At 43.8% G+C, this 13,918-nt stretch overlaps 1 protein-coding gene across 3 annotated transcripts in view; it reads left to right on the top strand.

The window, feature by feature from the left end:
* LOC129697145 (protein LYRIC-like) overlaps positions 1-13,918 on the top strand; it is a 62,773-nt gene that overhangs the window by 11,272 nt on the left and 37,583 nt on the right. For all 3 annotated transcript variants that reach the window (XM_055635398.1, XM_055635397.1, XM_055635399.1), the window contains exons 2-3: positions 5,631-5,729; positions 7,539-7,623. In XM_055635398.1, coding sequence (XP_055491373.1) covers positions 5,631-5,729; positions 7,539-7,623 — 184 coding nt within the window. The remainder of the gene's footprint in view (positions 1-5,630; positions 5,730-7,538; positions 7,624-13,918) is intronic.

Consider the following 13,918-nt stretch of genomic DNA (forward strand, 5'->3'; position numbering starts at 1 on the left):
TGGACTACATATGCCAGGCAGGAGAGAAGACAACACCTTCCACCTGAGAAGCATCCGCCGTATCCTGGGCATATCCTGGCAAGACAGAGTGTCCAACACCGAGATCCTGTCTCACACTGGCTTTCCCAGTATGTACACTCTACTCAGGCAGCACAGACTGCGGTGGCTGGGCCATGTCCACCGCATGGAGGATGGCCGTATTCCAAAATAAATCCTCTATGGAGATCTGACATCTGGGAAGAGAACCATCGTCCGCCCCAGCTACGTTACAAGGATGTCTGCAAGAGAGATATGAAGGCGCTCGACATCGATGTGGAGTCCTGGGAGAGCCTTGCAGCTGACCGCACGAGGTGGAGTGGTACCTTGAATCAACATCTCAAAACGGGGGAAGAGAAACTGTTGAACACGGCGGCAGACAAGCGAGCACGCAGAAAGGAGCGCAGCAACTTCAACAGACAACAAATAGGATGTATCACCCATGGTCAGTCATGGTCAAGGGGGGCCTACGCCCATGTACAACGGGTTCCATTTTTGAAGACATCCCGTAAGTGGGTGTTGCTTGTAACTTGAAAAATAAACAAAATCACCCGATATGGAAATCATACCTCTACAATATTGTAATGAATATTATCAAAAGCATATGTCTGATAATTAAGAACAATTACTAAAAGTGAAAAAGAGTGGAAACTAGTTCTGTCACCTGTCGGAAAGAGCGTATGTATGTATGTATGTCGGACTTTTAAATTTAATAATATGTTGGGAGCTCGCTCGTATGTACGCTGTCCATGGGTCAGGCGTTTGTAACCCGGGACAACTGCATAATTGGTGGGATTCATGCAAATATTGGTTAAGTAAGGGAGGGTCTCTAGATCCACTGATGTAGTCTGAAGAAGGGACTCGATCGGAAACATCGGCTATTTATGTTCTCCGGAGTTGCTGCCTGTCTCTCTGAGCTACGCCAGCACTTTTGTTGGTTAAGTAAGTTTGAGTCATTCATTTGAGAACCAATGAAATAATTCAAAATATATGATTATTTGAGAATCTATTTGATACAGGAAATCTCCTATACCATTGTGAGAACCGTATAGCGTTCTAATTGATCTTCATTTAGTTCTGAGAAATGTGGGGGGGGGGGGAGAAAGGAGCCGACATGCTTTGTAACTTCCTGGAAATGTATAGTCACATGCGACAATAAAGTATTCCATTCCAGATATAGCGTGGAAGCAGGCCCTTCAGCCCACCGAGTTCATGCCAACCATCGATCACCCATTCACACTAATTCTACAAAGGTCAATTAACCTTCAACCCACACACTTAACCTTCAACAGGAGGAAACTGAAGCACCCAAAGGAAACCCACGCGGTAAAGTGTAAACTCCACACAGACAACACCCGAGGTCAGGATCGAACCTGGGTCTCTGGCGCTGTGAGGCAGCAGCTCGAGCAGCAGCACCACTGCGACAGTAGAGTTGAAAGAAGAGAATAGGACAAAAAGATATGATTCAACCCCTCTTTTAAGATAGTGCATTCTGCGACTAAGAACCACTGCCTTTTAAGTGCACCCCCTCTTAATTTTAGGGTGAGTTCACTTAGGTCTGAACTAACAGTAATTCAGTATGTAAAATATATGACTTACCTTATGCTTTGTCCCCTACGTGAGATTTGTCCCGTTGTAGGCGTTGACGGCGTTAGAAGTAGCTTTTTATTTTACTCCAGGGATTAAATTGTCCCGCGATCTTTATTTATTTTGATTTTTATTTTTTTAAACTTCCGAGAAGTTTGGAGAACTTTGGAGAACTTCCAAAGTCGCGCACACGGCCAGTGGCAGAACTGCAGCGCCGCTGATGGTAGGTATTGTAACATCGCTAATAATTGTCTTAGAAATAATCACACAGTTTGTCTACTGTTCTATCTCGGTACCAACATAACATGTTTGCAACACAATCGTAAGTAAGTTATAATCTACTGGAACTGCAGCTATTGTTCCAGAGTTATGAATTCAAATCATACTTTGGCAGCTAGGGAATTTAAATTATCTAAGTACACTGGAAATAGAATACAATCTGGAAATAAACTGATCTCAGTAACCATAAATGTCCTTCTGATTCACCGTGGTCTGTGAGGGAAATAAATCTGCAATTTTGAGCTTGTCTCACTCCAGATCTACCAATGCTGTTGACTGTTGAGGTTCCCTTCAATTGAGAGGTGTTTAAGACTTAACAGGAAGGATATGGCAGCAATGGAGAGAGTGCAGCACAGATTCAGTCAGATGTTGCCTGGAATGGAGGGTTCAAAGTTTCTAAGGTTATTTTATTGGTCACATACACCTAGGTGGAGTGAAATTCTTGTTGCCAGTGCAGCACATAAAAAAAGAATACAAACATGACAATAATAAAGAACTTTAACATAAACATCCCCCACAATGGTTTCCATTATGAGGGAAGGCACTAAGTCCAGTCCCATCCCCATGTCAACCCATAGTCCGGCCTATTGAGGCCTCCTCAGTCGCTCAATCTCTATGGAGGTCCGATGTTCCAGGCCGTTCTCGCCGGGTGGAGCTCCACTACTGGCGATCTCAGCGAGAGATCCCAGGCTCCCGATGTAAAAGTTCAGCGCCGCCGGCCGCGGCTGGCCGCTCCACAGACCCGCAGCTCCGCGATGTTTTTCTCGGCAGTCTCAGCTCACCGGAGCTCCAGCGCGGCGACCCAGGATAGGCATGGCTCACTTCGCGATAGCGCTCCAGCGCTGTGCGGCCGCCGAAGCCGTGGTTCTGGGCGGTCCCCTCAGGAAACGCCGCTCCAGGCCCGCTGGTAGGCCGCGAGGACGGGTCGACGGTGCAGCCCGGAGAAAAGCTGCCTCTCCGACCAGGTAGGGACCCTGAAAGGTAGTTTCCCCCTTCACCCCCCCACCCCTCACATAAAAAAGACTAGAACTCCAGAACAAAAACACTTTAACTAACTAAAAATTAAAAAAAGAGTGAAAAACGAACAGCTGCAGGTTGGGCAGCCATACCATACAGGACGGCTGTCGTTATAAGGAGCGGTTAAATAGGCCGGGTTTATTCACACTGGAATGTATTGGCTGAGATGTGGCCTTATAGCAGTTTATGAGGCACATTAATAGAATATTTTTCCCAGGGGAGTCAAGAACTAGGGGAAACAGATTTAAGATGAGAGTCGTAAAATTTAAAGGGGATCTTAAATTCTCATGCAGAGAATGGTGAATGAAGGAGCTGCCAGAGGAGGTGGTTGAGGCAGATAAAATCACAATGTCTAAACGACATATGGACAGGTTCATGGATAGGAAAGGCAAAGTGGATATGGGTCCAAAGAAGGCAAATGGGATTAGCATAAATAGGCATCAACAGTCAGCCTGAACAAGCTGGCTGAAAGGGCTCATTTCTGTGATTCTATGATTCCTGTATATGAATAGATATGAGTTATAGGGATGCAGCATGGAAATAGGTCCTTTGGCCCACCTAGTCTGTGCTAACCATTAACCACCCATTTACACTAATTTTATTTTGTATTCTTGCCACATTTGCATCAACTCGTAAACATTTTACCACCCGCACACAAGGGGCAATTTAAAGTGGCTAATTAGCCTGCCTACCCGCCTGCATGGTTTTACGGTATGGAAGAAACTCCATGGAACCTCACGTGGTCACACAGAGAATGTGCAAACTCAGTCAGGCCCTCTGGTGCTTAAGAAATAAATTCCTAAATCAATAGCAGCATGAGTGTTGTCTAATTAAGGCCCTTCACAAACTGTTATCACATCATTTGATACCCAGCTATTGGGACACAAGGCTACAAGGTTTGCCAAATAAAGGATTTTAAAGAGTGTCCTAGAGAGGGCAGACAGTTAGAGGTTTAGGGTGCGAATTCCAGAGTCTAGAGTCTCAACAGCTGAAAGGACAGCTGCAGTGGTGGTGTAAATAAAAAAGCATGATTGTGTAAACTGGAATTAAAGAGTGATGTAAGATCCCAGAGTGTTGTGGTTGGAGCTGGTTATGGAGATGGGCAAGAATTCCCAGGGAGAAACCTCAAAATGCTATAGAGAATTCTTAAATTTTTTACTAGATTTGGGTATAAACATTTAATTGTTTTGCACCAAAAGCAGGTATCGTCAGAGATATATTTTTAGCAGATGTGTTTTGTGTGTGTCTGTGACACAGTATTTCCTGTGATACCACATTATTTTAATTGCAAAAGTGCCTGCTGTGGGCAGATAACTATTATTATCCAAGCATGTTATTAAGTGCCCTTGCAGATGTTTGATCTTACAACAGTTGGCCCAGTATGTTTGCTCCCTCATCACCATACTTACATGGTGACTTGCGCAGAAAAGATTAAAGGCTACAGCAGTGGTGGAATAATTTGACCATGAAATAATGGCTGAAGTAACACATTTCTATTTTACACAGGGCATATTTGGTATACTGTATTTTCATAATTAGAATTATCTGAATCATGGCTGGATATATTTTTCATAAAGAATATCCAGTAGATAAAGAATAGTTAAAAGTGCACATTTCAGTATTTGTCCCTTTCCCACCAATTTGTCACCTTACAGCACACTCAAACATGTTAACTCGTCATTAAAATTTAATTCCACTCATTGTTTTTTGGTGCATTCTCCATATAATACTTCATATATAAGCTTGGATAGTGTTTGCCTGCAGACTATTTTGGCCATTAAAGTTTCACAGATAAAGCTGATTCTGTTTTCACTTCGTGTGCCAGACTGGGTTTATGTCAGATGTCGACAGAGCAATGCAAATTAAAAACATTCTGGGCATAATCTGCATCACTCTGTTTGTTGGAAATGAATTTGTCAAGAATATTTGATCAAAACAATCACTGAACATTTCTTTTAAGGATGTGCACCATTGTTGCCTGGCTTTTGTACCATTCAAGATGGGATAGAAATCATTGGGCAAAATGGATTCATTCTGCTCCTATGTATTATGGCCTTATAGAACATCTGCACCCTTTAGTCTCCTCTTCACTTTTCGCCTTGGTTGCTATCTCCAGCTATCTGCCAATCATCCCTCCTCACTTAAATCCATCTATTGCTTGCCTGTTCTTGCCCCACCCCTGCCCCTAATCTCTCTCTGGAGAACTTCTCCCCTCTACATTCAGTCTTTCATCACTGGAAAAACTGTCCCGATTTTAAATGCCACTTGTCTATTTGCTTCACAGATGCTGCCTGACCCGCTGAGTTTCTCTAGCAAGTTGTTTTTTTTCAAAATTCCAGCATCTGCAGACGTTTGTGTCTCCAGTCTGCAGATGTGGAATCTGATAATGAAGAATGATGAGGAATGAAATATAGAACTAGAGGGAGGGATAGTGATTAGAAGAAAACAGGTGGAGGGGAGGGGAGGGGAGGAAAATGAAAATGGGAGACACAGTCTGGAGGGATGGGAGATCAATGGATGTGGAGGGGAAAGGAACTGTGACCGTGCCGTGCTGACCATCAAATTCCCATTTTTCCCTAATTCTGCCTTAATTCTGCCTTTTCAATAATTATTTGGAATCTCCAACTTAAGTCACAAACAAATACAATTAATTTGTGTCGTACTTCAGTTTCAATTGGACAATTAACATTTGCTTATGCTTTTCTTTGAAGGAACCAGTGAATGGACACCCTCTTTTTTCAAATGGCATACAGCTGCTTGCCATGGTGGAAACTAAAGGCTCACAAGCTCCTGAGAAGAAAGCTTTTAAGGTACATTGAATATAGCCGTTTTCAAATTGTTTGAGATTTCTCAACAGCACATTCAGTAAAATACTCTGAGGGACTCCAAGTTGTTTTCAAAGATTCACAGCACCCACAGCATTTTTATACTCTCACAACACAATGGTTACATGTGGATTCTACATATTTGAAATAATTGATCAGTGTGTTGTAGCGTTTTTATTATTTTCTGTCTGTGTTTTAATGTAGTTTTTGTTATTTTTTTGTTGGGGTGTGTTTGTGGGGGGGGGGGGGGGGGGGGGGGGGGGGGGGGGGGAAACTTTTTTAAAATCTCTCCCTGCACTGGAGACCCGACCTTTTTCTCGTCGGGTTCCGTTGTCGTTGAGGCCGTAACGAGGAGCGGCCTCCAACAGGAGGAGGAAGCCGGGGACTCAGGTGCTACTCACCGTCGCCGTCGCGGGGCTGGCCGAGTCCGGAGCGGTTGCTGCTGCTGCTGCTGCTGCTGCTGAGTCGGAGGCTGCTGCTGAGTCGGAGGCTGCTGCTGCGGGTCTGCGGACAGCGGCACCAGGAGCCCACGGCTCCCTGGAGAGAGACCGCTTTTCGGGGCTCCTGCAACGGCGAATTCTCCCGCCCGTGTTGCGGGGTCGAAGAGCTCCTGGAGCGGGGCCTAACATCATTGCCCCGCGTGGCTGGAACGGCTGCGGGACTTTACGAGCGCACACCGGGGGGCTCCAACACCAAGACCCGGTGTGCGACCTCGCACCACCCGGCGTGGCTTTAATGGCCGCGGGACAATCGCCATCGCCAGCCGGGGGCTTTGACTTTGACTCTGACATCGGGGGGGGGGGGAGAGTGCAGGGGAGAGATAAGTTTTTTTTTTGGCCTTCCATCACAGCTATGTGATGGATGTTTATGTAAAATTGTAATTATGTTTGTGTCTGGGTCTATTTGTCTGTAATGTATGGCTGCAGAAACGGCATTTCGTTTGGACCTCTAGGGGTCCAAATGACAATTAAATTGACTCTTGACTCTCTTGACTCTTCATCTTTGCCTTTTACCAGTTATCTTTAACCTTATGTTCCTTGTTATTTAGAAAATCACTCTCCCGTTTGTTTAACAAATGGGTGCAATAAAATCCACTACTCCCTGATCAGTTTTATTGTCCACAGCCCCCCCAATGTATATTTTAACTAAACTAACTATGCTGTGAAACTTAAATACCAGGATAAATCTATTTATTGCCTCGCTAACATCTTTAAGATCTCTGTTGGCCATTTTTCCCATCGTGCTTCCCCAGTATGTATGGTCTTGGGTGAAAACCTGCTTAACCTGATTGGCTGCCTCACTTATTTACAAACCTACTTGTTGGCATGTTTATCTTCTGTGTATTATTTCAAGTTTGTATCATTGGACATGCAGCAGAGTTAAATGTGGGTGTAAATTGATGTGTATAAATGGCATAGTTTTGAGCATTTTATTGTAAAACCTCACACAGCATTTCCAGAAAGAGAGCCCTGATAATTTGAATCATCTGCTTTTTGATGGCTTGATAATGATAAATTAGCATTAAGCTACTGTATACCTTGTTATTTGAGTTCGTACTTCATCCACATCCAGATTAGAAAATGGCTCAGAGCCAAGCTATTTGGAACATCATGGTAATTTGGAGCCATTCCACCCTCATCAGTATCTGATCTTGATATGAAAATAACAGCCAGCCGTAAGCAGGAAGTTTAATCAAACAGTTTATTTCCACGTATACTTGTATGTGGTCTCCACATCCTGTGGTTATTCTGCACATCATAGACCTCTGATGCCATTGTTACTTTACTTTCGTAGGCCAAAAAGAAAAAACAACGATTAGATGAGAAAACTAACGATCAGAATGTTACAGGAAGGAGAGAAAAAAATGAGGAAGAAGCTGGTGAGTTTGAAAACCATAATTAAATTGAATTTTGAAAAGTTAGAATGCATAGTTAAGAGAAGGACCATTTCCTATGGCATGAACTAACTTCTGGTCCCGCAACTTTACCAGGACCGAGATGGAATATTTTTTTCTAATATGAATAACAGGCAAATTTGGAGAAGAGAACTAGTGAACACTTTGGCATGAAGGGAGAGGGGAGAGTTGCACATTTTATTGAGAGATTCATTGGAATTGGGTACTAAGAAATTAACAAAAAGGGGTCTGAAGAAGGTTCTCAAACCGAAATGCTACGTTCCTTTTCTCCAGACCCACTGAATTACTCCAGCATTTTGTATCTAACTTCAACAAAAAGATCAAAGCAGGTCCTTGCGTATTAAGGGATTACTATAGTTATTAAAGATCTGGTGATAATCATGGAATTTATAGAATTTGCAGCTTTTTGTTGGAAATGTTATTTGATATGCTTTAGGAAAATGCTCTTTCTCCAAAATATTCCCCTATCTTTTGAACTAATGCAATAGCCAAGGAAAATATTCATTGGTATTTTTAAAAAAAGTGTCACTTTTTTTCCTTTATGAAGACTATGATGAGTGCCTGGTTCAAACTGGCAAAGACATGCTTATGAATTAGAAAATTTAGGAAATCTGCGCTTCAAGCTCTTGTTGATTAGCTGTTGTCTCTAATAGGTGAAAATTTTAATGATATCTATAACTGAGCTTTTATATCAATCAAACAATCACTTTCCCATCTGACTCGCCTTTTAATCAACCTCTTCAGACCTGGATTCACCTATCACTTTCTAGCTTCAACTCTTCCCCTCACCTCTTTCTACCAACTATCTCCCCTCTATTCCATCAGTCTGAAGAAGTGACCCAACTTGAATTGTCTTCTGTCCTCCCCTCAATAGATGCTACCTGACCTGCTAAGTGTTTTTTTACTTAAGGTTCTAGCCTCAGAAGTCTCTTAAGTCTCTATGAAATCAGTTTGACTTTCTCAAGATAATCAGTCACTGAGGATTTCAGTGTTGAAATAAGTAGTTTAACCCAACAGACAGTGGTGGCACAGAAAACCAAGTGCATTTTCTTTAATATTCATATTGATTAATTTCTCTGCATTTTGAGGATGATGCCTTAGTATTATGGATTGACTCCTATAAATGCTGCTGTGAAAGTTGTCTGAACTGCAGGGTAGGTTAGTCACAGCTATCCATGTAATTTCCCCCACAATATTAAGAAAAATGGCATGAATATTAAAATAAAAGTGATGAGGTTCGATCAAGAAGGAAGTCTGTAAGCTTAACGAAACATTCCAGCTGACTTTCTCCCTGGGCTCCAGCATTTCTGTTGGATCTATCTGCATTTTTTATGGTGGTCCTAAAATCCAGTATTGGCATTATTTTAAGCCGATGGCAGCAGCGACTTCTGCTGTGCTGCCTATACTGTCAGCTACCACTGTGATGCCCTGATGGCATCCAAGGGGGCAGTGCAGACAAGTGATCTCTTATGTCGATAAATCTGCCTGTTGATCCTGGCACAAGTGCAGCAGCCCCATTGAAATCAATAGGATCAAATGGCTGCCAGAGAATCGGTAAGTCAACCTTTTTATTTGTTATAATTCAGTTTAATTAAACCTATTTAATCATTTTTTTAAAGTGTCCGCTGTCATTGAAAAATGTTAAATTCTGTTATTCTATTAAAATATTACTTTTATGATTTTGAATGTAAATTCAATGTCAATGGCAGCTTTAATAATAATAAATTTTATTTGCGGGCACCTTTCAAAGTCTCATGGACACCTTACAGAAATTAACAAGAGAGAAAAAACATATAGTCGGAGTAAAATAAATAATAAGGACATCACCAATACACAAATTAAAGACAGAATTCGCTCCAAAGACAAAAAATCAAAAACACAATGTGAAGAGAGAGCAGCGGCAGCTAAACCGCGCCAGCGTCCACTCTCCCTTCCGACAGCCATCTTGGACACAAACTAACATATTCACATTACAAACAAAAAAAAATCATCCCCACAATGTCCAGTCCCCATCCCCAGTTCTCCAAAGTCAGGCCTATTGAGGCCTCCGCTGTTGCCTCTCCGGAGGCCCGATGTTCCTGACCGTTCTGGCCGGGTGGTGTTGCTCCGGCGTCGGGAGAGTCCTTTCAGCGACTGGGCCACCTGGAACGGCCGCTTCCTAACTGGGGACCGCGGCTTCCAAAGCCGACTAGGCCGCGCCGGTTTGGAGCTCCCAGGCTCCTGGTGTTAAAGTCGGCGCGCTCCGCAGACCTGCAGCCCGGAGGTGTTGATCTCGGCGGTCACAGCTCACCGGAGCTCCAGCGCGTCGATCCAGCGCGGCAACCCAGGCAAGGCATCGCCCGCTCCGCTCCACGATAGCGCTCCAGCGCTGTGCCGCCACTGAAGCCGAGGTGCTGGGCGGTCCCCGCCAGGAAACGGCGTTCCACGCCCGCTGGTAGGCCACGAGGACGGGTCGACGGGGCAGCCCGGAAAAAAAACTGCCTCACCAACCAGGTAGGGACCTAGAAATATTGTTACCCCCTTCCCCCCACATTTAAAAAGTCTATCTCTCCCACAGACAAAGCACAGGACTCACTAAAACTGCAAAAAAAAAGTGAATTAAACGGACGGCTGCTGGTTAGCAGCCGTTCCCCAAGATGGCATTGAAACCTGTTGGTTTAATAGCAGGTGAGAGAGCAGTGGGGCATCGGCAGTTGTTATAGCTAGTTGTTTGGGTTCAGTTGAACTTTTATAAATGCTAATACATTGCCCAGAGCTTTGCTGATGAGCTGAGGCCCGCCTCCAAGTAGACCGTTGTGCTTGGGTTCACATTGGAAGAGGGTGAATGGCACCAGGGGAAGCACCAGGATGGGTGAGCAGAACATCTGCCACACTATTTTGCTTTTATGGCTGACGTACAACTATTAGTTTTTTGGCATTCTCACAAACCTTTTGATGGAATAATGCCAGTTCCCATCCTAATTCTTTGTGTCAAATTTGAACCTAGTCACTCTTCCATTAAATCCACTCTATAAAAGTCTAATTCTATTTTTTCTAACAAGTCTAAATCAATACATCTCATGTAAAACAAAATGATGCGGTTGACAATCACAGACTACATAAACAATGCTGGATGAGTGTTTCATTAGTTAAATCCATGGAGTCTCAAGAACTATTTTAAGAGCATTCAGTTTGAAGTGAAGTAATAGTGATTCCATCTGGAGTCTTCAAATGCCAGGGTCAGATCATGTAACTTTTTTCAGTGGGGAGAAATTTAGGGAAAGCATTGCACATTAACTCTAACCAGGAATAATTAGCACAGGAGTTTCCGAAGATATACCATATTTCCCGGCAATGAAGACGCACCCCCATGTTGAGTTGCTAAATTTTGAAAACAGGCTGGCGAGACATAGAATTTCTCCCGCTCAAAAAAATAAAAAATAAAAAATAAAAATATAGAAAGGAACAATTCAATTTGCCCAAGGCTTCCAGATCTCCTCCATTCTAAATGACTGAATGGGTGGGGGGGTGGAGGGTGACAGCAGGTGGAGAGATGGTGGGAAAAACGGGAGCTCACCGGGACAAGTTGAATTAGTTGTGATCTTATTGAATGACAATACTAGTTCAAGGGACCAATTGAGGTTACTCGCGCTATCCACCGCCCGCTATCCTGTTATCCATCGCTGACCAGCTCCGCTGTATGAGATTATGTGTGGAGGATTGCATCCCACCAAAAACCTTCCGAGTGTTTCCTAACCAGAAGCCTTGGATGAACCATGAGATCCGCATTCTTCTGAAGTCCAGATCCCAGGCATTCAGGTCTGGAGATACAAAGGTATACAAGAAGTCCAGATATGACCTTGGTAAGGCCATCAAAAAGGCCAAAAGGGACTTCTGCTCCAAGCTGCAGGTTGAGACGGATGTTCGGCAACTGTGGCAGGACTTGAATGCCATCACCTTCTACAAGGCGAAATCGGGAGGCAGCTCAAATGTCAGCGAAGCATCACTCCCTGATGAGCTCAATGCGTTCTACGCACGGTTCGATAGGGAGAACACTGATGTGCCTTCCCGAGCCCCTATTCGCCCTGATGGTGTCACAGTCACAGAGGTCGACGTCAGAATATCCTTCAGGGGGGTGAACGCTCGGAAAGCGCCTGGACCCGATGGTATATCTGGTTGTATTCTAAAAACCTGTGCGGACCAACTGGAGTTTTTACGTACATTTTCAACCTCTCACTTCTGAGGTCTGAGATTCCCACCTGCTTTAAAAGGGCATCAATAACGGTGCCCAAGAAGAGCAAGGTGACATGTTGACTATCGACCAGTGACACTAACGTCTGTGGTGATGAAGTGCTTTGAGAGGCTGATTATGGCGCATATCAACTCCTACCTTGACAAGAACCTCGACCCACTGCAGTTCGCTTGCCGCCATAACAGATCAACGTAGATGCGATCTCACTGGTTCTCCACTCCGCTCTGGACCACTTGAACAACAAATACTCATATGTCAGGCTGTTATTCATTGACTACAGCTTGGCGTTTAATACGATCATCCCCTCCAAGCTGGTTACCAATACCCGGGCCAGCTGCCTGCCCCTTTTCCGGGGTTACGTCCGTGCCCGGGTGGGATTAGAAAGTGTCTGTGGGCACCCTGAGGGAGTTTCGGGACCACTGGGCTCCGCAGGGTGGTGAATGTATCCTCAATAAGGATTGTATCATAATTGTATAATAGTTTATTATGGATATATGTTTGTATTGTATTTATGGTGGTGGGTTCTGGCTTGTTTTATTGTAGTGTAAATATTATTTTTTAATAATTGAATAAATTTTTTGGAAAAAAAAAAAAAAAGCTGGTTACCAAGGTCTCAGATCTGGGTCTCTGTGCATCCCTCTGCAAATGGATCCTCAACTTCCTCACCACAGTCTGTCCGTATTGGTGGAAATGTGTAATCGTCGATAACAATCAGCACGGGAGCACCTCAAGGCTGCGTGCTCAGCCCCTTGCTTTACTCATGACTGCGTAGCCGGTCATAGTGCGAACTCCATCATCAAGTTCGCCGATGACACCAGTCTTGTGAGACGAATCACTGATGGAGACGAGTCAGAGTATAGAAGTGAGATCGACCGACTGACCAAATGGTGCCAGCACAATAACCTGGCTCTCAACACCAGCAAAACCAAGGAACTGATTGTGGACTTTGGAAGGGGTAGGATAGAATAGAATAGAATAGAATAGAATAGAATAGAATCTTTATTTGCCAAGAACCTCGTCCCTAAAATAGGGACCCACAATCCCGTTTATATCAACGGGACAATGGTGGGAAGGGTTAAGAACTTCAAATTCCTGGGCGTGCATATTTCCAAAGATCTTTCCTGATCCCATTGATGCAATTATAAAGAAATCACATCAGCGCCTCTACTTCCTGAGAAGATTAATGAGAGTCGGTATGTCAAAGAGGACTCTCTCGAACTTCTACAGGTGCATAGTAGAGAGCATGCTGACTGGGTGCATCGTGGGATTGTGACCACTGCCCAGTCCATAATTGGCTCTGACCTCCCCACCATCGAAGGGATCTATCACAGTCACTGCCTCAAAAGGGCTGCCAGCATCATCAAGGATCCACACCATCCTGGCCACTCACTCATCTCTCTGCTGCCATCAGGTAGAAGGTACAGGAGTCTGAAATCCGGTATATCCAGGTTCAGGAACAGCTTCTTCCCACAGCCATCATGCTGTTAAACTCGCCATCAAATAAACTCTGAACTATAACAACCTATTGCACTTTGCACTATTGCACTGTTTATTTATTTGTGTATATATACAGTATATGGTCTATGCTATATAGACACACTGAACTGTTCTGTATTTATGCTTACAATATTCTGTTGTGCTGCAGCAAGCAAGAATTTAATTGTCCTATCTGGGACACTTGACAATGAACTCTCTTGACTTGACTTGACTTGACTTGACTCTTGAGCTGGTCCCCTCACTGTCCGGTCTCCGAGCCAGATCAAAACGAGAACTTCCAGGGATAACGCAAACTTCAAAACCAATACCAACAGCTTTTGTGCGCGTCTGATTGGCAAGACAGCAGCATTATTATTCTCTCTGTTATTCTCACTTGACCGACAACACCTCCAAAGCATGTCCCCATGCAAATTTACATTGACACGGGCAGTGAATGTCATGTGTAAAAATGGCCTTTATTAAAATCTGACAATGTTCACTTTAACCATTTTTTTTTCTATTACAAATCTCAAATTGTGGAGTACAGAGGCA

Source organism: Leucoraja erinacea, chromosome 5 (assembly GCF_028641065.1).
Source record: "Leucoraja erinacea ecotype New England chromosome 5, Leri_hhj_1, whole genome shotgun sequence".
Lineage (NCBI taxonomy): Eukaryota > Metazoa > Chordata > Chondrichthyes > Rajiformes > Rajidae > Leucoraja > Leucoraja erinaceus.